General features: G+C 44.6%; 1 protein-coding gene and 1 long non-coding RNA gene across 3 annotated transcripts in view; one reads left to right on the top strand and one right to left on the bottom strand.

Annotated features, from left to right (window-relative positions):
- Window positions 1–16: 16 nt before the first annotated feature.
- Window positions 17–23,839, top strand: part of MAPK8IP2 (mitogen-activated protein kinase 8 interacting protein 2) — a 33,739-nt gene continuing 9,916 nt past the window's right edge. Inside the window, exons 1-5 of one of the 2 annotated variants that reach the window (XM_070506636.1) lie at window positions 17–107; window positions 20,379–20,831; window positions 21,786–21,891; window positions 23,228–23,524; window positions 23,665–23,758. In XM_070506636.1, the coding sequence (XP_070362737.1) occupies window positions 20,767–20,831; window positions 21,786–21,891; window positions 23,228–23,524; window positions 23,665–23,758 (562 nt within the window). In that variant the 5' untranslated portion in view covers window positions 17–107; window positions 20,379–20,766. The remainder of the gene's footprint in view (window positions 108–20,378; window positions 20,832–21,785; window positions 21,892–23,227; window positions 23,525–23,664; window positions 23,759–23,839) is intronic. The other variant, XM_070506637.1, reaches the window with a different exon arrangement.
- LOC139045015 (uncharacterized) lies at window positions 1,520–20,453 on the bottom strand. Its single transcript, XR_011502506.1, has 3 exons — window positions 20,299–20,453; window positions 19,856–20,035; window positions 1,520–2,845 (listed from the first exon to the last, which is right to left on the bottom strand). It is a non-coding gene; the product is annotated as an uncharacterized lncRNA (long non-coding RNA).

Below are 23,839 nucleotides of genomic sequence, written 5' to 3'. Positions count from 1 at the left end.
GTCACGTGGGTAAGTCACGTGGGCAAATCACATGGGCAGCTGGCGTGTCCGCGGCTAGCGTGCGAATTGGTCTCTCCGCGGGAGTGGAGCGGGCAGAGTGCTTAAGGGTAGGTGTGCCCCGGAAACTGCCGGTGAGGGAAGATGGGCCTTCGCCTGGGTAGGGGAGTGGGCGGGACAGTGGAGCATGGAGTTGAGCCACTGAGTGTGGCCAGCCCTGAGTGCGTATCACACCAAGGGGAGGAGAACGTGTGTGTGACTCACCTCTAGGGCTGGAGAGTGTGGGGCACACGGTCGGTGCCGAGTAAATATCTGCTGATGAGTGAATGAAAGATCGGGACCCTTGGGACAATCCCGCTGGCTCCAAAACCCTTAAATCCCTAGTCACCGCCGAGACTCCCGGGTGGATTGGAGCGCAACTCTGGCAGGTGGGTCTTGTTGCCCTGAGTGACACTAACATCTCCATACCCCACTCTACTCCCCTTCTTGCCTCTAGACCTAGAACCAATTACAGAATCACTCCCAGGAGGAGTAGGCTCACACCTTAGAGCAGACACCCGGGGCCGCACCGCGTCTCCTTGGTTCACCGAAGAGCGCTCAGACTCACGTTGATGGGGTCCCGCCTGAGGTTCGTCTTCTGCATTTCTGCTTCTGCCCCAGACTGGAGTGGCAGCCAGCATGACCTGACCCACAGGGATCTGTGGCAGTGCCTGTTGGACCATGGTGTTCTTTGGGGTGAAATAGGTAGGCAGCTGACTAGAGCTGTTTGATTTGAGTAACCAGAAAGACATCAAGAGTTGTTGATCAGAAGGCGAATGTCAGTTGCTGCAGTGGAAAATCATGATCCCTCACTCTATTTAAATCTAGTTTTGACACCTAGAGCTCACTGGTCGAAAAGGACCTTGGTCCCTTCCAGGAAGGATTCTACAATGCCACGATAAGTATATACAAAACATACTCCTCCAGTCCTTCCCCAAAGGGATCTAGAGCCACTTAACAAAGCAACTAATTGACTTTGCAAAAGCGACTCTCCAGGTCTTTCAAGGACTGTTAGATACAGGATCTGAGCTGACACTTATGCCAGGGTACCTGAAGCATCGTGAGCCACTGGTTAGAATAGGGGCTATGGAAGTCAGGTGATAAATGGAATCCTGACCCATATCCTGTGGTTACTTCTCTGGTCCCAGTGCACACTTGGGATGATTACATGTAGCAGTAGGAAGAGCCTTTACATTGATCTCTTATCTGTGGAATAAGAAAGATTATGGTAGGAAGAGCAAAGTGGAAGCCCCTGAAACTCCCCATCCCTCTGCCACCCCTTCCAGAATACTAAATCAGAAACAATGCTGCATTTCAGGTGGGATTGCAGAGGTTGTGTCACTCTTGAAGACAAAAAAGTGGTTGTCCCCTTTATATCCCCTTCAATTCACCTGAATGGTCTCTGCAAAATCCAGATGGATTCAAGTAAATAATGGTGGTATACCACAGACTTAGCCAAGTAGTATCTCCAATCACAGCAGCTGTGTCAGATGAGGTATCTTTACTGGAACCAATTAATGCATCTCTGGCACTTAATAATGCAATTATTGATGTGGTTAACATTCTTTTCAATTTCCAGTAATAAAGAGTAAATTTCCAACAGCAGTTCACATTTATATGGGAAGGACAGCCAAACATATTCGTTGTCTTGCTTCAAGGCTGTTTTGACACTCCTGCTCTCTGTCACAACATAATCCATTGAGACCTTGATCATCTGGATGTTTCACATAACATTGATGACATCATGCTAGTTGGACACCATGAAGAAGAAAGTGACAAGTGCTCTGTCCTTGGTAAGACAATGCATGTCAGGGGGTGAGAGAGAAACCCTCAGAAGTTCTGGAGCCTGTCATCAGTGAAGTTTTCAGGGGTGCAGCATTGTAGGGCAGATCAGGGCATCACCTCTTAGATAAGGACAAGTTTTGCATTTGGTATCCCTATCACAAAGAAGGAGGCATAGCGCTTGACGCATGTTGGGATTTTGGAGTTAGTGTGTACCACACTTGGGAATACTGTTCTGACCTATTTATTGGGTAACTTGGAAGACTGCTAGTTTTGAGTGGGGCCCAGAGTAAAGGAGGGCTCTGTTGAAGATCCATATTGGAGGGTGAGTTCCCTTGCCACTTAGCAAAACCAATGGGTTAGGGTTGGGCTTATTTGTGGTAGGTAGGGACCCTGCATGGTACCTTTGGCAGGCTGTAACAGGAGATTTGCAGTGCACACTCCTAGGATTCTGAAGCAAGACGATGCCTACTGCAGTGGAGAACTACTCAGCAATTAAAAGCATCTCCTGGTACACTGCTGGACCCAAGTAGAGACTGAGTGCCTGATTATGGGGCATCAAATGACCATGTGACCTGAGCCAGATACTGACAGACCCACCAAACCAATAGGTTAGGCAGGCTCAGTAGCAACTCATGGCACAATGAAAAAGGATTGGACCCAAGCTTGTATAGAGGGCACAAGTCGTTTATAGGAAGAGGTGGCTGTGGCCTCCACATCTCCTACCTTGTTGCACCGATGCCTCTTTTTTAGCAGACAGGAAGAAAAATTCAGGTCTGGTTCAGAGATGGATCAGCTTGATGTGTTGGTATGAGCTGAAGATGAACCATTGCTGCATTGCAGTCCCTCTCAGGGTGGCTCTAAATGACAGTAATGAAGAGAAATCCTCCAGAGGGCGGAGCTTCAAGCAGTATGCTTGGATATCCACTTTGGAGGGAGGGAGTGGAGTGGACACTGTAGTGGCGTAAGGAAGAGATGCACATGAACATCTGGGTTGTGACAGATGTCTTGCTAGTTGGTCAGGCACCTGGAAAAAGCAGGAGGGGAATATTGGAGACAAGGAGGTCTGGGAAAGAAGATGGATCTCTGCGAGTGATCACAAGGCTGTGAATCTTTGTGCCTCATGTTAATACTCACTGCAGAGGGGTCACTGAGCAACAAAGGGGGCTAGATAAAGCTCAGCCAGCTTCTGTCCTTTTGTGCTTGTGCATCAGGCCCATGACTGGAGTGCCATCGTGGTAGGACTGCAGTTTATGCCCACCAACACAGGGTCTCTTATCAGGGCTTATCTAATTATTATTGCTGCTGAATTTCTGACCTGTTAGCAGCCAAGATTAGTGCTGAGCTCCTGATATGGTACCATCCCTGGATGAGTTGGCGATGGGGTGGTTACAGCAGATCCTTTCCACCCAGGAGGGAGCATTAATTCATCTTACTGGAATTGACACATGCTCTGGGTACGGGTTTGCCTTTCTGATCCACGATGTCTGAGTGGCATCACTATTCAGGAGCTTAGAGAATGCTCGATTTACCAACATGAGTTCATGTATAACATCACTTTGGGCCAAGAAACTCATTTTACAGTGAAAGAGGTACAATGGTGTATGGATTGCCAAGGGATCCACTGCTTCTCTAATATCCTGCCTTGTCTACAAGCAGTCAGTCTAACTGAAAGATGTAATGACCTCTTAAAGACTTAGCTAAGTCCTAGCTCTAGGATGTATCTGAGGAGTTGGGGTATATAACCTGAATCAAAGCCCAGTATATGGTGCTGTGCCTCCAGTGGACAGAATATGTGGATCCAGGAACAAAGACACAGGTCCAAGAATCCAGGGGTTGAGATTAGCTCTCTGTCACCATCATTCTCTGTGCTCCACTTGTATTATTTGCACATTGTGTCTCTATAGCATTAAGGTCTGCTGGATTAAAGCCCCTGGTTTCCAGGTAGGGAACACTTCCATGAGGGGTCTTCCACTGCTTCCAGGGAAGGACACCTCTGCTGAACCTGAATCTGCGAATTCCACCCACTTTGAACTCCTCATGCTGGTGGACCAGCAGGCAGAGAAGGAGGGGATAATTGATCCTGATTATTACGAGGAGATAGGGTTGCTGCTAATTAATGGGGCAATCAGGATTTGGTCTGGCACTTGGAGGCTTCACCTGGGTCTGTCTGCTTGCTTCCATGCCAAGTGACAACAGTGAAAAGGCATTTTCAGCAGCCACAGCCTGCCAAGGGCAAGGCAGCCAAGGGCTCAGACCCCTCAGGGATGGAGATCTGGGTAAGGCCATCAGGCAAGCCATGTAAGCTAGCTGTGATGTTGGCTGAGGATGAGGGAAGTCTAGGAGAGGTGGAGGAGAAGGGAGATACTAAATAGCAATTACAGCCTCAAGAGCAGCTGCAGCAGTGGGGACTGTATTTGTTTTAACCCTCTTATATTAAGTCTTTTGTAAAGGTTGTAACCAGCCTTCACCTCAAAGAATCATGACAGAACGGACTTAATATGGTGCCCAAGTAGATCTGAGGGGTGCAAGTGCTGGTGTCTTGACTGATGCCCTCATCACACCTTTAATTGCAGTGGACTTACAGAGCTGCCTCTCTGGCACCTGCTGTGTGTCTCTGCACCATCTGCCCCAGGGCTTCTCTGATGCCACAAGAGCCCACTTGGCCTGCTTACCAACGCAGCTTAGGTCTCTGGGGGCAACCTCAGGGACTGGAGACAGGAGTCAGTGGATGAATAGTTGGACAACCCTAGGAGGCATCCTGTATACTTCTCAGGAGGTCCTGGTGAAGTCAAAGTGCTGTTACCCAGAGTAGTAACCTCAGGAACACACTGCTATGTTTTGATACCTCCTTTCCTGTCTCACTGTCCCCCTCTGTCACTTCTGTTTCATGGGATCATATCCTGAACAAACCACTTATACCCAAGTCTTTGTCTTAGGCTCTGCTTTCAGAAGAACCCAAAAAAGACACACTAAAAGAAAGGTTATTTCCAGTTTATATCGGCAAAAAAATCTGGGGGAATGTGTGTGGGAATGGATTATGAGGCGAGAAAGCCAAGAATTAACTGTACTTCAAATTTATCGACTAGGGTGTGCTCCAAAGGGATTCTGGACTCAGTGTTTTGGTTAAAGTGCTGGAAATAGTTGTAACTGTGCTTTCTTGGCTGAATGAAGCCTGGACTCATTGGCATCTTACTCTGATGAGAAGATAAGAATGTACTGGAATAGACTTGTCATGTATATGACCTGGCCCCAGTCTCTATATTTTTCTTCGTTAGTCCGTTATGTTGATTTAAAAAATATATTTGATAGATTATGTCTTGAATTTCTTTTCCAGGAGGTGAAGGGTTGTAAAGTATTTGATATGTGTTGGGTCTGTTGGGGTTGTAAACCCTGATTGGTCTCATTTATGCCCACGACTTCAATTAGTATCCATATGCTTGTGATTGGATAACAACTTGACTAGGTAGAATATTCTTGGGTCACTGTCAGTTGCCTATTGCCACTGTAACAAATTACCACAACCTTGGTAACTTAAAACAACAAATTTATTCTCTCTCAGTCCTGGAGACCAGAAGTTCAAAATCAGTATCACTGGGCCAAAATCAAGGTGTGGGCTGCATTCTCTCTGGAGACTCGAAGGGAGAATCCATTCCTGGCCTCCTCCAGATTCTGATGGCTGCACCCATTCCTTGGTGTGTGGCTGCATCACTCCAGTCTCTGCCTCCATGGTCAATATTGCTTCCTCTTCTGTCTGTGTAATCTCCTTCTGCCTCTCTTGTAAGCACACTTGTGATCACATTTTGGGCCAACCTGGATAATCCAGGATAATCTCCTCATCTCAAAATCCTTAATTTAATCACCTCTGCAAAGATCCTTTTTCCAAACAAGGTAGCATCTACAGGTTCCAGGTGTTAGTACTTGGATATCTTTTGGGGGGACCATTTTTCAGCCTACCACAGTCACTGTTGCTTTCCCTCACAGCTTTCAGTTCATCATGCCACTGTGTCCTAGTCCTTGAATATTGCAGTTGAAAAGTTCTGAGTCCAGCCTGATTTTTCTGCCTGAATCCTTGAAGAAGTATGGTAATTTGTTTATTCATTTAAAATGATGATAAATCCATGGAACAACAAAAGACCCCAAATAGCCAAAGGATTCCTGAGGAAAAAGAACAAAGCTGGAGGTATCACACTCCCTGATTTCAAGTTATACTACAAAGCCATAGTAACCAAAACAGCATGGTACTGGCACAAAAACAGACACACAGATCAATGGAACAGAACTGAGAGCCCAGAAGTAAACCCACACGTTTATGAACAGCTAATATTCGACAAGGGAGCCAAAAGCATACGATGGAGAAAGGAGAGTCTCTTCAATAAATGGTGTTGGGAGAACTGGACAGCCACATGCCGAAGAATGAAAGTAGACAATTCCCTTACACCATGCACAAAAAAAACCTCAAAATGAATTAAAGACTTGAATGTAAGACCTGAAACCATGAGACTTCTGGAAGAAAACATAGGCAGTATGCTCTTTGACATTGGTCTGAGTAGCATTTTTTCAAGTCCCATGTCTGACCAGGCAAGGGAAACAAAAGAAAAAATGAACAAATGGGACTACATCAAACCAAAAAGTTTCTGCACAGCGAAGGAAGCCATCAACACAACGAAAAGACAATGTAACAATTGGGAGAAGATATTTGCAAACCATATATCAGATAAGGGATTAATATCCAAAATATAGAAAGAACTAATACAGCTCAACAACAAAAAAACCAACAATCCAGTTAGAAAATGGGCAAAAGATCTGAACAGAGATTTCTCCAAAGAAGATATATGGATGGCCAACAGGCATATGAAAAGATGCTCAACATCATTTGCTATCAGGGAAATGCAAATCAAAACTACAATGAGGTATCACCTCACTCTGGTCAGAATGGCTATAATTAACAAGACAGGAAACAACAATTGCTGGCAAGGATGTGGAGAGAAGGGAACCCTTGTTCACTGCTGGTGGGAGTGCAAACTGGTGCAGCCACTATGGAAAGCAGTAGGGAGTATCCTCAGAAAATTAAGGATAGATCTACCATATGATCCAGCTGTTCCACTGCTGGGTATTTATCCAAAGAACTTGAAAACACAAAGGCATAAAGATACTTGCACCCCTATGTTCATTGCAGCATTATACACAATAGCCAAGACATGGAAGCAACCTAGGTGCCCATCAAGGGATGAAAGGATAAAGAAGATGTGGTATTTCTACACGATGGACTACTACCCAGCCATAAGAAATGACGAAATCCGGCCATTTGTGACAACATGGATGAACCTTGAGGGTATTGTGCTGAGTGAAATAAGTCAGAGGGAGAAAGTCAGATACCATATGATCTCAATCATAAGTAGAAGATAAAAACAACAACAACAAAAAATAGCATTGGAGATTGGATTGGTGGTTACCATGGGGGAGGTGGGGAGGGTAAAAGGGGTGATCAGGTTCTCATGTGAGGGGATGGACTATAATTAGTTTTCAGGTGGTGAACATGATGTACACAGAATTGGAAATATGATGTACATCTGAAAATAAAAATAAGTAATTACATCAATTTACTGAAAAAAAATGATAAATCCTTACATGTTAACATAAATAATCTTATAAAAATAACTTTTATAAAATAAAAATCTAATGAGAATAATGGCATTGTTTTTACGTTTTTGTAAGTTTCTTTAATATTTGGCTTAGTTGAAGATAGCTGGTTCCCCATATCTGTTTCTGCAGTCAGTCGCTTGCTATATGTTGTTTTGGTTGAAATATACACAGAAAATCCAGTTTCACATAGACGTGTAGTTGGAAACATTTTCAATAGCTTTTTCAGGTACTTGTGGATCTTTGTTGATAACTACACCAAGACTTGACAAGGGGTGGTTTCTTAAAGGTTAGTTGCAATTTGGAATTTGAAAGCTTATCAATGAATTTTTGTCTTCTGTTACATGTAAATCCATTGGTCTATCTTGCACGCTGAATGGGTCTTTTACTCATGCATAATTTTGAAACATCATGCATTCATTGGTCATTTGGAAAACATCAGTTCACTGAATTGTGTAGCTCCTCCAAATTTTGACTGACTTTATTATGTAATACCCAAAAATCATACTTGTTAATGTTACCACCAAGTTCATCAGGAAAATATTTAAATATTGGGAAACTTAAAGCTCATGGTGATGGACACAGGTTTTCCAAAATTCTAATTTTTACTTAAAACTCAAATTTTATCATTGGCAACAAATACCATCAGTTATTTTCCTTGAAGTGATATGCTCACTCTGTGCATTTTTTTCTTTTTAAAGATCGGCACCTGAGCTAACATCTGTGACCAATCTTCTCTTTTTCTTTCTTCTTCTCCCCAAAGTCCCCCAGTACATACTGTATATTCTAGTGGAGGTCCTTCTAGTTCTGTGTGGGACGCCACCTCAGTGTGGCTTGATGAGCCGTGCTAGGTCAGCGCCCAGGATCCGAACCAGTGAAACCCTGGGCCACCAAAGTGGAGCACGAACTTAACCACTTGGCCACGGGGCTGGCCCCACTTTATTCATTTTTGAGAAAGTGTCTGCCACATACCCAAGTGCGAATAACCATAGTTTGTCAGTTTTGTTTCAAGTAAAAAAGTGTTTCATGAAAAAAGTGGTTAGTTCAGCTGCCAACTTAAACAGTTGTGTAAGTGGTGGTGACAACCACAGTATCTTAGTGTGCAGGGGTTTAGTCATCACTCTGAATATGAAGAATTGTTAAGTAATTAAAAATTAATTTTTATTGCTTCGTCAAGAAAATTCGTAAGTGAAACTGCGCCCCCTACACTGTAGGCATGTGGCAGTGAAGAATGTGAGGATTATTGGTACAGTTTGGCGCCACCACCTTGACTTGTGCTAAGGAGCCAGCAGTTTTTCCCACCATTGCTTTTGCACTGTCAGTGCAAAGGTCCACACAGTGGGAAGGCAAATAACATCTTAGTATTACACAAATAATTTTGACTTCGCTGACCTTTGGAGACTCCACTGTCTTTGGAGACAGACTATATTTTGAGAACCAATGCTATAATATATTGTAGCGATCATAGGATATGTGTATTTTCAGTTTTATTAAATATTGCTAAATTTCTCTCTAAACTGGTGATCGCAATTTGTACTCTGTAGCAATTAGGATAATATTTGGCCATTAATCACAAAGGCCCAAGATAACAGTGACTTAAAGGGAAATTTTAGTGATGCTGTGTGTGGTTGAACACATAGAATACACTAAATGGGGTCCCTGGAATTACACAGTGCACAGCCTGTGCAATCCTATGCAGTTTACATGAGATAAGGGCTTGAATGGTGGCTCTATTCCATGAAGTCCTTAAGGATCCAGGTTTCTTTTATCTTGTTCTGCCTTTATGTCCTCCATTCCCAAGGTTACTTTATGATCCAATATGACTGCTCTAACAAGTGCTTCTGATTTTTAGCCAGCAGTTGGATAAGGATGGGCTGAGTAAGAAGATCAAATGTCTTGTGCCAGCAGTCTCTTAAGGGAAATACCTGGAAGCTGCCACATGCCACTAGCTGCAAGGGAGATTGAAAAATATATTTATTTTAGAGGGCTAAATGGCCAATTGAAAATCAGGGATTCTGGGGCTGGCCTGGTGGCACAGTGGTTAAGTTCGCACGTTCCGCTTTTCTGTGGCCCAGGGTTCGCCGGTTCAGATCCCGGTTGTGGACATGACACCGCTTGGCAAATGCCATGCTGTGGTAGGCGTCCCACATATAAAGTAGAGGAAGATGGGCATGGATGTTAGCTCAGGGCCAGTCTTCCTCAGCAAAAAGAGGAGGATTGGCGGTAGTTAGCTCAGGGATAATCTTCCTCAAAAAAAAAAAACAAACAAGGATTCTAAAATTATAGGAGAACAAGCGAATAGATATTGGGGGGGGGGGACGCAATTAGCAGTTTCTGCTACACTCCACTCCCTTGGCCATTTATATATCTATGCACCCTCTTTTTCCCATATATGGAACACACCCATCTTATCCCTGAGGGACACCATTTGTAAAAGTTGCAGCATCCAGGTCAAAGTTTAGATTCTCTGAGTTATGTGCTGTTTCTTCCAAAAGGTCCAGATGTAGATCCTTGTGGTCTGGTGAATTAAAAATGGAGATATATTATTTGTCCCCCCAACATAATCCATGAACTATAGTTTACAAATTCAGTGATTTATAAACAAAGATATTTTATGTGTCCTAAACATACAATGAGAGAGTAAGAAAAAGATAAATACAATGAAAACTGCTATTCAGAAAAGGCAACAAGGGAAACATATAGCAGTCTCTGGTCTATGGCAATTTCCAAATCCTATTGAGCATGAACAGTGAAGACCCCTTCCCTGGCAGGAGAAGAAGTTCCTTGTTTTGACAGCCCCTGGCTCTGTCCTCTGGGATGTTCCTCCTGTGTTATGCATCATGTCCACATCTGAGGAGGGCACTGAAGAGCATACCCTACTTGGAGTCTGCACAGCTTTTTCTGTGGGGTCGGATGCTTACTAGCGTTTGTAGGGATTATTCTAGGAGTCAATGGTCACAGATTTTGGCAAACCAGGATCATAGTTTCTTTGGTAATACAGTTTTCCCCAAAATTTCTGTAATGACTAATTCTAGATCTGTAACATGAGATGGGAAGGATTCCTTCCTCCTGTTTTCTGAAATGTTTTATGTAAAGTTGGTGTTATTTCTTCCTTAAGTGTTTTTTAGAATTCACCAGTAAAGCAATCTGGGTCTGGAGTTTTCTTTGTGGGAAGTTTTTAATTGGGAATTCGATTTCTTTAATACCTATGGGGCCATTCAGATTTTTCTCTTTGTTCTTGTAATTTGTGTCTTTCAGGGAATTTATTCATTTAATCTAAGTTGTCATATTTATTGGCAGAAAGTTGTTCATAGTATTTTTAATTATCCTTTTAGTATCTGTTGAATCTATAGTAATGTTCCTGATACTGGTAATTTATGTCTAGCTACTCACTTTTTTCTTGATTAATTAGAGGCTTAGCAAATTTATTGATTTTTTTCAAAGAACCAGCTTTTGGTTTTATAGATTTACCTCAATTGTTTGTATGTTTTCTATTTCATTGATTTCTGTTCTTTCCTTCTAATGCATTGGTTCTTTTCTTTTCTTCCCAGTTTTTACTTTTAGCCTACCTTTGTTTTCATATTAAAGTTCATTTCTTGAGACAGCCTATAGATGAGTCTCACTTTTTTATACAATCTGACGGTCTCTGCCTTTTAATTTAAGTATTTAGAACATTTCCATTTAATGTAACTATTGACATTGTTGGGCTACCATCTCACTACTTGTTTTATATTTGTCCCATCTTAGTTTTGTCTATTTTCCCTCTTTGCTTTCTTTTGTATTAACCAAATATGTTTTAGAATTCCATTCTATCTCCACTCTTAGCTAATTAGCTGTATCTCTTTGTGACTTTTAAAAATGTTTTCTCTAGGGTTTGTACTATGCATTTTTAGCTTATCATAGTCTACCCTCAAGTAACAGTATACTGTCTCACATATAATGTAAGAACCTTACAGCAGTGTAGTTCCATTTCTCCCTCCCATCTTTTGCTATTCTTCTTATATGTTTTACTTACACATATGTTTTAAACTCTATCATACATTGCTGATTTTTAAAATTTATACAGTCAATTGTATTTTAAAGAAATTCAAACATGAGAAAAAAGCCTTTTAGGATTTCCCTCAGTCCTCTTTATTACTTTTTGTAGACCCAGGTTCTCCTCAGGTGCACTCTTTCATTCTGCAGAACTTACATTAATATTCTTTGCATTGCAGATATGCTAGTGAAAAATTATCTCAGAGTTTGTCTGAAGTTGTCTTTATTTCACATGCACTTTTGGAGGACATTTCCACTGCACATTGATATTCTTTCTCTTTCAGCACTTTAAGGATGCCGTTTCATTTATTATGGTTTGCATTGTTTCCGATGAGAAATCAGAAAGAATTTTTGTCTTTGTTTCCTGATATGTGTGTCTTCTTTTTCTATTTTTAATATTTTCTTGTTATTGCTAATTTTCAGCAATTTGATCATTATGTGCTTTGAAGTAGTTTATTTTGTGTTTATCCTACTTGGGATTTGTTGAGTACTTTGGACCTGTGGGTTTATAGTTTTGAAAAAGTTTGGAAATTTTTCAAGCCATTATTTCTTCAAATACTTTTTTTTTTTTTTTTTTGCTGGCCCTTTGTTTCTCCAATTATCCAGTTGTTAGACTGCTTGATATTTTCCCAAATGTCAATGAGGCTTTGTTATTTTTTTCAGTCTCTTTTTCTCTCTGCTTCAGTTTGCATAGTTTTTATTACTCTGTTTTCATGTTCACTGATCTTTTCTTCCTCCGTGTCTAATGCACTGCTAATCCCATCCAGTAAATTTTTCATTTCATATGCTGCACTTTTCATCTCTCAAAGTTCCATTTGGTTCTTTTTTTTTTACATCTTCCATTTGTTTGCTCACTGTATTCATGTTTTCTTTAAGTCCATGGGTATATTCATAATAGCTGTTCTAAAGTCTATGTCTGTTAATTCCATTGTTTCTATTCTTTATGAATCTGTTTTTACTGATTTTTTCCCTCCAAGTTTTTCCTGCTTCATTGCAGGTCTTTTTATTGGATGCAGGACATGAGTGCCTTCGTTTCATTATCTTCCTTTAAAGAGTATTGAAGTTGCTTTTGGCAGTTAAGTTTCTTCTGGATCAGCTTGATTCTTTTGAGGCTTGTTTTAAAACTTTGTTAGCGGCGGTCTAAAGTGGCCTTTACTCTGGGGCTGGTTTAGCTCTACTGAATGTGCCAGGTGTTCAATATGGTCTCACCATCTAGCTGTTGGATCTTGAATATCTCCGAGTCCTACACGAGCTCTGGAATTCCCACCTTACAGTTCCCCCAATAGTTTTTCTCTATCCCGCCTTATGGAATTTTATTCTACACAAGCACAATTCAGTATTTACCAAAACTTAGGGGGATCCTATTGTAGATTTCTGAAACTCTTTCTCTGAGTAGATCCCTTCTCTGTAGTACTTTTATCTGGAGATTCCAAATAACTCGGTCTCCCCAAACTCTGACTTCTATCTTCTAAACTCATCAAGACTGCCTCTAAGTGCACCCTCTTCCCTGCACTGCAGTCTGGAAATGCCTCCATATGGAAAACCAAGACAATTGTAGGCTTTTGTCAGTTGTTTCCCTTCTCTCAGGGATCACAGTCCTGTACTGTCCTTTGTCCAAATGTCTGAAAATAGTTTCTTCCTATATTTTGTTCAGTGTCCTGGGGTTTTTTTCCCCCCTTGGCAGGAGGGCAGGTTCAATAACTGTTATTCCGTAACGGCTGTAAGCCATTAAAAATTGTAATTGTTGAATGTTTTTAAGTTCACATCTATTGACATGATCATGCAGTTTTTCTTTCCTAGTCTGTGAATATGTTGGATTACCATTGAAAGTGAAAGTGAGATGTTGAGCCATCCTTGGATTTCTGGGTTAAACCCCATGTGATCAGAATGCATTTACAAAATTAAACTGTTGAATTTCGTTAGCTAATATTTTGTTGCGGCTTTTGTATATATGCTTATAAGTGAAATAGACATATAATTCATTAATTTTCTTGAGCTATTCTTATCGCATTGTAGCTTCATAAAATAAATGGAGATGTAATATGGCAAACTAGATTCCTAAATAGAACTTTCTGCTAAAAACAGTTAAAAGTCCAGGATAAGCTACTTTCTAAAAAAGTGTTTTCTAAAATCATTAATGATCTAGTAAGAGAATAAGGGACTAAGTAAAATGTGAGCCCCGAGGAGCCAGTGGAGCACTGCACACTGCTTTTGATCAGAGGCGTTTGGTGAACCAAGAGAACTTGGATTTGGGGTTTTAAGCTTATGCTGGGTTGAATAGGCTATAAAATTCACATCCACCCAGGACCTCAGAATGTGACCTTATTCATTGCGGATGACATTAGTTAAGATAAGGTCACACTGGATTAGGGTGGGTCCTAATCCAATGACTGGTGTCCTTATAAGAAGAGGGAAATTTGGACACAGACATGGAAACATAGGGGAGAAGTTCACATGATGATGGAGGCAGAGATCAGAGTGATGCATCTACAAGTTAAGGACTGCCAGCAACCACCAGAAGCTGGAAGAGGCAAGGAAGGATCCTCTCCTAGAGCCTTTGGGGAGAGCGTGGCCCTGCTGACACCTTGATTTTGGACTTCTAGCCTCCTTTGGCAACTGCAAAGAAAATTGACTATTTCAAATTTGAGGGCAAAGTGGTGTGTGTGTGTGTGTGTGTGCGCGCGTGTGAGTGAGTGAGTGAGATAGATGCTGAAAATTTAGGATAAGAAGCTGGCTCTCACATGGGTGGGCAGATCAAATTCATACAGTCAGAGTGGTCCAAGAAACTGTTGGTGGAATATTGAATATAGAGTGATCTCAGGTTGGTAATGCCTATAGGTGCCTGGTAGAAGCAAATATGAATTCTCTCTGAAGGTACCTACCTTGTTCCTAGGCCTCAGAGTTTCTCATAAAGACAATCCCAAGGCTAACAAGTATCTCTAAGTTAAAAAATATAAAGTCATTAAGCAGCAAGATAGCGAGCAATCATGAGAGCAAGCCAGCAGTAACCACAGACAGCACATTTCAGATAATGGAATTATCAAGCAGATTATAAAATGCCTGTGTTCAATATAATTAAAGTAATAAAAGGCAAGGTTGCAAATATGTGCAGAAACTAAGAAACTATAAAGACTAATCAAGCAGTTTGAAAAATTCCAAATGGAAGTTCTAAAATGAAAGTTTTAATTTAGTTGAAATTGTGGTTGAATTTTAATTTCAACTAAATTTAAAACTCAGTACATTGTTTGTTTGTTTGTTTTTGAGAAAGCTTAGCCCTGAGCTAACTGCTGCCAATCCTCCTCTTTTCACTGAGGAAGACAGGCCCTGAGCTAACATCCATCCCCATCATCCTCTACTTTTTTTGTATGTGGGATGCCTACCACAGCATGGTATGCCAAGCGGTGTCATGTCCACACCTGGGATCCGAACTGGTCGCTGAAGTGGAATGTGTGTACTTAACCACTGTGCCACTGGGCTGGCCCCTAAAACTCAGTACATAGTTTTAACAGCAGATTATAAACAACTGAAAAGAGAATTAGTGAACTAAAAGAGAAATGTGAATAAATTGTCTTGAATATTGCCTGGAAAGACACAGAGATGGAAAACATGAAAGAGGTTAAGAGGTATGGAGGCTAGAATGAGTAACTCCAACATGAGTCTAATCGGAGTTCCAGAAGGGGAAGAGACGCAAGGGAGCAGAGGCAATATTTGAAGAGAGAATGGCTATAAAATTTCTAAACTGATAAGAGAAAAATCCATATAGTTAAGAAGCTGAGTGAACCTCAGGTGGAAAAAAATATGTAAAATAAATATACACCTAGATACACTGTATTGAAACTTCAGAACACCAAAGACAAAGAAAGAAGTCCTAAATGCAGCTGGGAAGGAAAGAGAAACGACCTTCAGGGGAGTGGCAGCTGAGAGGTGACTTCTCATAGCAACAAGAGAATTCAGAGGAAGACAGTGGAATGACTGACTCCTCTGAGATGATGATGGAAACTACCCAACATAGAATTCTATATCCAGTAAAAATATTCTTTAGGAGTCAGGGCAAAATAAAGACATTTTTTTATATAAACTGAGAGTTTACCACCCAAAGCTCTCAATAAATAAAATTCTAAAGAACATACTTCAGGCAAAAGGAAAGTGGTATCACAGGAAGGTCTGAGATTCAAAAAAGAATGAAGAACACAGAAAGAGGTAAGCATTTAGGTAAGTCTGAGTAAACATTGACTGTTTAAAGCAAAATAAACGATTCCTTTTGGGACCTTGAGAAAAATTTAAGTACATAATAATAGAATTTAAGTTGGGACTGGAGTAAATAGAGTCAGAGTCTTCTAGGGTCCTGTATCGTTCAGGAAGAAGGTAAAGATATTGGTTGCCTTTAGGGTTTGTTAAGTTCAATGTGGGTTTCATAATTAAGAGGGTGCCTTAGATTGGATTCTTTGGGAAGTAGTGGCTGGGACAAGCATTCAAGTGCAAGTACTTTATTTAGAGATGCAGGAAATACAGGTGGGTGGGTGAGAAAGTGAGGCAGGGAAGGGAAGAAGTGCCAGCTGCCTGCTCATTATTATCTAATCTGTGGTCTATGTAGTAATATTTTACCTAGAACCTAGATGTTAGGGTGGGGAGACATAGCTTGATAAAGGGAGTTTTTGTTAACCAAATAAGGTAGTTATGCTGGAATTCCAGGGTGACAAATTTGTGGGTATAACAGGCCTGGTAAGTCCCTACTCAGGGCCTTCCACAACCTATTAGGACCTCTCCCTGGTCAGGCAGACCACCATTGCCATCAACTTTAGTGCATCTTTGGGAGGAACTGGGCAAACTTGGGAAGCCATTCTTACCAAACATTCCCCAGCCTGACATTTCCTGGAATGCTTTACCCAGGGTGTTCTCTTTGCCCGTATCACAGTAAACAGGAAATTCTCTGATTCATATGTCAGAGAGAGAATTTTTGTCAAGGCTCCAATGCAGTCCTATATGGGACTATGACATTGGTCCAGTGCAAAGACTTGTGTGAAAATGTATAATCCTGTTCTGTATTTGATTATTATATAACTGTCTTTGGGCATGTACATGGCATGAAGGAGTTTTTTTAAGATGTTTAGATTTCAGAGATTGTTGGTCTTTCCTAATAGTAACAATCCCTTTAAAAAACTCAAATTCCCATTAATTGTCATAATATTTTTCCTCATTGGTAGAAATCTGTTTTCTGAAAGGTATAACTGTTTGTGAGATTTCTTTCTTAAACCAGAAGGATTTTTTTTTTTTTTACTGCCCTTTCCTTTAAGACATAACGGTATTGTAAACCCCATGAATTTGGATTCCTTATATGGACAGGGATGAGAATATACCATTTATTTTAACACTAGATTATGCTAATTTGCTGATGGAAGTGATCCAGAAGAGAAGGAAAAGCTGATGATGCAAGAGAGAGGGTTAATTTCAAGCAAAGGACTTGAATTGGTGATGAGAAAAATGGGAGGACTGGAGGCCTGTGGTGGTTTGTAACACAGCCCCCAAATTTTTTGATACTCTTCTCATTGAGAGGTGGGGTCTCTGACCTCTCTATTGAATCTGGATGGGCTTGTGACTGCTTTGACCAAGAGGTATGCATATGACTTCCAAGGCTAGATCAGAAAAGGCCATGCAGCTTCCAACTGTCCTTCCTAGGACACTCACTGTGACGAAGCCAGCCATCATGTAAGAGGTCCCACTACCCTGAGACCATCATGCTGGAGAGGCCAGGTGTAGGTGCTGGTTGACAGCCCCGCTGAGCTTCCATCAACAGTCAGTGTCAATTGCCAACCTTGCGAGTGAGCCATCTTGGACATCCAGCCCAGCTGACCTCTGGCCAAACCAAATGAGAAACCCCAGACAAGAACTTCCTACTGGAGTCCTTCCCAAATTTATGACCCTAAAACTGTAAGCAGAGTAAAAAGGTAGTTTTAATTCATTAAATTTGGTGGTAATTTGCTACACAGCCATAGTAACTGGAACAATTTTCTTATGGAGTCAGAGAATTGTGGACGTCATGGTAATACAGTAAGAAAACAAGAAAAATAGGAGGTGATGGTCAGAAAGTTGGATGCTTAATATCAAGATTCAGGAAGTGGTGAAGTTATTGATTATGACAGCATTCCCAACAAATTATGGCTGTTAAGCTTTTCATCTTTATTATATATTTCTGTTCACAGTTTTAGCCATTGGCATTTTTACTTTGTGTTTGTGATTTCTGTGCTATTTGAGTAGAATAAAAGCCTGATAGTTTGCATTTACTTATTTTCTTATCTATGAGAAAATTGTCAGGAAAATGACCTTTGACTTTTAAGGATTTGTCTGTGGTCAGAATCGCTGAAACTGTTGCTACTCTAATTTTCCCATATAAGTCCAGTCAATTTTATTTTTTGTACTATCGGTACCATTAGTGGACCATAGAGCAAACCAAAGTATTAAGATGGTAGATTCAAAACATCTTGATTTGTCATATAAGGGAAGGAAAAGGAGTCTGGAAGGACATTGACAATGCGTGGTTAAGAAGGTAGGAGGAAAAACAGCATGGGGCCCACAAGCTGAGGGAAGAAAGAACTTCAAGGAGGAATTGGTCAGCTCCCAGTGGATCCCAGTTCTTTCATCCATACAAGGATGGTGTGAGGATCACATGATGTAACACATATAAATTTGATAAAATGTGCAAGATGTAAGGAGCATAAACCTCTTCAGGAAAAAGATTTTGTCTTTTCATCAATGTATCCCTGAGCTGGAAAGAGCAGAGTCCTGAGGGGTTGGGAAGAGATGGGCCCCAGTATGAGGAGCAGGGGGAAGAGGAACATTGAATGTTCATGAATAAGAGCTAGGGCCTGTGCCTGAGGCTTTACACGTATATCTCATGTGATCCTCATAGCATCAGTGTACAGATGAAGAAACTGAGGTCCATAAAATTGAGTAGCGTGCCCACGTTCAGAAACTTGATGGAAAAGTAAAGATTGGTACCACAGTCTCTCAGACTCTAAGACTGGTGACCTTCCATCTGTGCTCTGGGGACAGATGGAAGACTTCACAGATAAAATTGGAGGTGGAAGCCCCCACAGTTCATGACTTTTGTACTCCTGGAATCTGAGGGTGAATCCTCCGATAAGAGAGAGGGAAGGAAGGGGAGAGGCTTGAGGAGGGTTGTGGCAGTGGTGATCTGAGATGGGATTTAGGAATATAAGGCTTCAGGTTGGTGCAATTCCAGGTGGAAGTAAATCTGGAGGCTCCTAATGGGAGAGGTCACTAGAGTTGAGAGAGTCAAATACTGTTGTCTGGTCAGAAGTCAAGGAGCTGACTGACCAAGGTGTTGGATGCCTCATTTATGTGGATGTCCAAGTTAACCAGTTCAGTGACAAGACTCAGGATTGAAAGGAAGTCTGGGAAGTTGGGGGTCAAAACTTTTCATGAATTCTGGGAAGAGATGTGGAATTTTGTGGTAAAAGCCAGGAAGTGGTTGATATGTCCAGGTTCCTTGAACCTCAGAAATGGGGAATGTTCTTAATGCTCCTAAAATGGAAAAGACAACATGACAACAAGGACTTAATAGCCCAGACCTGGTAGAGCCCCTAAGCCCTCTCACTCGTTCGTTCCTTCATTTGCATGTTTACTGAGCACCTAGTGTGTGCCAGGCCCTGTGCTTGGAGCTTGGAAGTTCAAAGAGAGATAGGATAGTGTCTCCATTCTGCAGCTCTCAGTCATTAGGGAGGGAAACATAAACTAGTAAATGCCATTCTTGGGAAAACACTATAATTGAGATAAAATGTAAATTGTAGTTGGGGCACAAAAGAGGGCATGATCTGCCCCCTGGCCATAGGCCTTCTCTCCGAGCTGAAATGATCACCACCCAAAGAATGATGTTGCCCTTTGCAACTTGCACACACTCCTTCTGCCCTGCGGTTTCCAGGCATTAATCACTCAAGTGCCTCATTCTTCCCTCAGAAATAGTTTTCCACAGAAATAATTTAGACAAATGTCAGGGCACATCATTTTGATCAAGGGGGAAAAAGGATAATTTCACTGCACTCTGGTTGAAACTCCAACCCCCTTCCTTAGCCAAATCTTATCCACAAAGTCCCCTAACCTGCTCCTCCAACCTGTCTTTATCCACTGTACTCACAACCTTGATCTGCCCTTCCCCAACTCTAGCGCCAGCTGACACTGACCTAATCTGACTCCTTGAGCTCAATTTCAACCCTCGTTCTCCTACATGGCTCCATATCAAGCCAGAACATGCCAGTGCCCTAAACAGTGCCAGTCACTTGGTGCTCAAGAAACAGTTTTTCCAATTGAATGAACGTAGTCTTCACCCAATGCCCACCAGTACCTCTGTCCAGCCTGCGTAGTCTGTATTGTGTGCTGAAAGTCCAGTGTTAGCCCGTCAGCATCCTCTGTACGGTCAACTCCGAAATCCAGCCTGGATCAGCATTCCTTGGGCAGATGTCTCCGTCCTGCACCGATCAGCACCCTTTGGGGGAACAGCTCCTCCAGCCTCAGTCAGCACGTTCTAGGGAGAAATCTCCGTCGGCCCAATCAGCACGCTGTGTGGGACAGCTCCGACCATCCCTGATCAGCACCTACAGGCGGACAGCTCCGCCAGCCTATTTCGATGCGTGCCAGGCTCAGCCCTAACCATCTTTGCTCCAGGCTTGGGACCCCAACTCTTCCGTTCTGATTCCTTGGGACGTCTGTGCAGCTCCTGGGGCCGCACCCACCCCTCCATGAGTCCCTCCCCCTCCAGAAAAACCAGTTAACCAGAGATCTGCGGACCCAGACCGCTGCCTTCCTCCGACTTCCCGACCGCAGATTCCTCATTTAAGGCTCTCACGCTCATGTCTCCCCACCCGCAGATCCTCCTGTACGCGAACCTGATCACCTGAAAGAGACCAAACCACACAAACCCCGTGCTTCGCCAACCAAAACCTGTCAGTCAAACCACTTTCTCTCCTCCAACCAGCGTCCCCTGCCCTGCCCTGTCCCCTCCCCCGTTTCCCGGTCCCTCCCTCCTGTTCCTCCCCCTCCCCCGTCCCAGCCCCTCCCTCCTGTCCCTCCTCCCTTCTGTCCCTCCTCCTCCCTCCTGTCCCTGCGGCGTTGCCACTCGCGCTGCGCGGAGTCTGCGGGGCGTCGAGGTGCCGGCGGGCGGGTGTCGCAGGGCGTGTCACGAGGTGCGTCGGGAGGCGAGGACGAGGGAGGAGCCGTCTCTCGGCCCCCCCGCGGTCGGCAGGGCTCCCCGAGAAGATGGCGGACCGCGCGGACATGTTCTCTCTCTCCACCTTCCACTCGCTGTCGCCGCCAGGCTGCAGGTACGCACTTTGGCGCTCTGGGCCTTGGCATGCCCTTTCCTTCCTGCAGCCCCCTCTCTGACCCTGTCCCCAGACCCCTCCGACCCACCCTGCCACCCCTCCCCCATCACCTTTGGGGACCCAAGCCCCAGGCCCCTCTCTGGTCCTGAGGCCTCTGACTCCTGCTCCCCATCCCCCAGCCTCGGTTCAGGGTCTCTCCAGTCTTGTCCTCCCCTTGTCTCCCCCCGTTTCCCGCTGGGATCCATTGCCGCACCCGGCCTGGGCAACTGACCCCTCCAAGGGTGGAGGTCCTGGGCCAGAGCCTCTGAGGGACAGCCTGCCTGGCAGGACAAGAAGCACATCCTCTGTGCTTGGCAGTGTCCTTTTGGTCTCTTCTCAGTGGCGGCCTGGCCTGGCCTGTAGGGCTCAGAGAGGGAGAGAGCTGAAATCAAGCCTGGAGCCTGGGGGAAGGGGCTGGGGTGGGGAGAGGGCTGGACCTCTGGGTGTAGGCCTGCCTTGGGCTGGAGGAGGGAGACAAAGTGGCCAGACTCTGCTCCTAGAACACTCCTCCCTCTCCTGCTGCTGCAGCTTCTGCTCACCCCTCCCCCTGCTCTGCTCAGCCTGACTCCCCTGAGGCTGAGGCTGTGACCCAGAGGGGCTTGGAGCTGAGTGTGGAGGGAGGAGAGGCTGCTGGCTCTGTGAGGGAGGAGGACTAGGAGAAGGATTGGGGGGACAAGTGGCTCCTCTGGGCTGGTCATGGCTCAGATTGTGGGGGGATCCTTTGGAGAGCAGATCTTGTGGTTCAAGATGACAGCAGGATGCGGGTCTGGGAGTTGGGGGCTCTGGACACCATGGGGCCCAGGAGCTGGGGGTCTCCCTTGGCTCCTCCTTAGGACAAGCTCCCTGGCGGGGAGTTCAGGGTTGGTGGCTCTCTCAGGAGCCCTGCCCTTGCTCTCTGACCCCGGTCTCCTCCAGGCCTCCCCAGGACATAAGCCTGGAAGAATTTGACGATGAAGACCTGTCTGAGATCACCGATGACTGTGGCCTGGGCCTCAGCTATGACTCGGACCACTGCGAGAAGGTGGGGCAGGGGCTGGGGGCTCTCAAGGGAGAGCCTCACTTTGGCTCTGCTTAGCATTCACTTGGGGTTATAGGGTGGGTCTGCGCTCAGCTTTGAAACATGGAATCCTCTAATTTGCCTCCTTTCTCTTGGCCTCTTGGCCTGGGGTCTTCTTTGATATCAAACCTCTTTTTCTAACAGACTGTAGGCCCTCCACAGAGGGCCTTCCCCAGCAGTCCTCGCCTGACCCCTATCACCTGGCTAGCTTGGGGGAGGGGAGCTGTGCCTCTGCTTTGGGTGCCCTCTGTCCTCAGATCACTTCCCAGAAAGATCTAACCCCTTCCAGCTGCCATCTCACCTCGTCTCCTCCCCAGCTCTGTCCCCACCTCTCAAGCCTCCCTCTGTCCGCCTCGTGTCTCCACCCCTGAAATCTTTTCTCCCCCATCTCCTGCTGCTTCTCCTCCTCGCTGCCTGTCCATGTTTCTCTTTTCATTCATTTAAGAATGTTTCTGAGCGACTGCCATGTGGCAAGTGCTGGGGGCTTCCTGGTGCTTGGGAGGAGAACAGGACAGATGTGGCCTTTGCCCTCGGGAGCTTATAACCTAATGGGGGGGAAAGACACTAAGAGGGAATGGCTGCCTGAGTGTCGGGGGACTGGATTCCAATAGGAGGACACTAGGAACCCCACCGAGACTGAGACTGAGCCTTTAGGGAGACTTCCCAGTGGAAATGGCACACAACCCTGCCCTTAGGGAAGACTAGCTGGAGCTGGGCAGATGAGGGAGGTAGGAGGGAATGGAGGAGAGGAATTGCCGGCAAAGGAATTAACTGTGTCAAAGGCCCTGAGGTTGATGCAAGCTTGTTGAATCCTGGGTGCTGGCCGTCTCTCCCTTCATACATTTATTTGGTATTTACTGAGCATCCACATGGCTAGGTCCTGTTCTCAGGGGTGGGGTACACCAGTACCCATTATGGAGATGGCCCTGCACTGGTGGGGCTTGCAGCTTGGTGGGGGAGACAGACCAAAGACTGTGCAGTAATCGTGAATTGCATTAAAATGCTGTGAAGGAAAGGATTTGGGGGTGAGATGAGGCTGGCAGTTGGGTTGGGGCCACTCTGAGAATCTATCACCAAGGCTTAGGAGTTTGGTCTCTTACCAAGAACTGGGGTGATCCTTATGAATCTTAAGCAGATTTTTTTAAAAACTGCTGTTGGTGGGGAGCAGAGTGAACTGGGGGCTTCTCTCCCTTGACTTATTGCTTCCTGTTCTCCCCTTTCCTGCCACCTGGGACCACGAGTCACTGTCACACTCTGGCCCAGCTCTGCCCTAGCTCTGCCCTGTCCCTCCTTCCTGCAGGACAGCCTCTCCCTGGGGCGCTCGGAGCAGCCGCACCCCATCTGCTCCTTCCAGGATGACTTCCAGGAGTTTGAGATGATTGATGACAATGAAGAAGAGGAGGAGGAGGAGGAGGAGGAGGAAGAGGAGGAGGAGGAAGAAGAGGAAGAAGAGGAGGAAGGAGAAGGAGAGGGAAAGGAGGGAGGCGGCCCTAGTCCAGAGGCCCCTGCCCGGGAGCCCCTGATCCCCTCCCCCTCCCTGGAGGAGCCCCACAAGCACCGGCCCACCACGCTCCACCTGACCACGCTGGGACCCCAGGTGAGCTCCCAGACCCACAGCATTCTGGAGCTAAACTTGGGTTCCCAGCATCCGGGACTCTTCTTCTCATGACAGCCTGCCCCTCGTACCCCTGAGAGCTGGAGCCTGTCTTCAGCGCTGGTTTCTTGTCCCTCCCCCAGGACTCCCTGAACAACAATGGAGGCTTTGCTCCAGCGCCTCCAGCCTCCTGGCAGGAGACAGTGCTGCGCTCACCCCCCCAGGAGCCCCTCAGAGGTGAGCGGGAGGCTAGGGGCACACGAGCGGAGGGGGAGGAGTAGGGGGGTAGGCTGGCTGACGCATCTCCCTGCTCCGCAG

Source organism: Equus asinus, chromosome 4 (assembly GCF_041296235.1).
Source record: "Equus asinus isolate D_3611 breed Donkey chromosome 4, EquAss-T2T_v2, whole genome shotgun sequence".
NCBI classification, from domain to species: Eukaryota; Metazoa; Chordata; class Mammalia; order Perissodactyla; family Equidae; genus Equus; species Equus asinus.
Note: the sequence above shows the minus strand (reverse complement) of the source record. Positions and strands in the feature narration are given on the sequence as shown.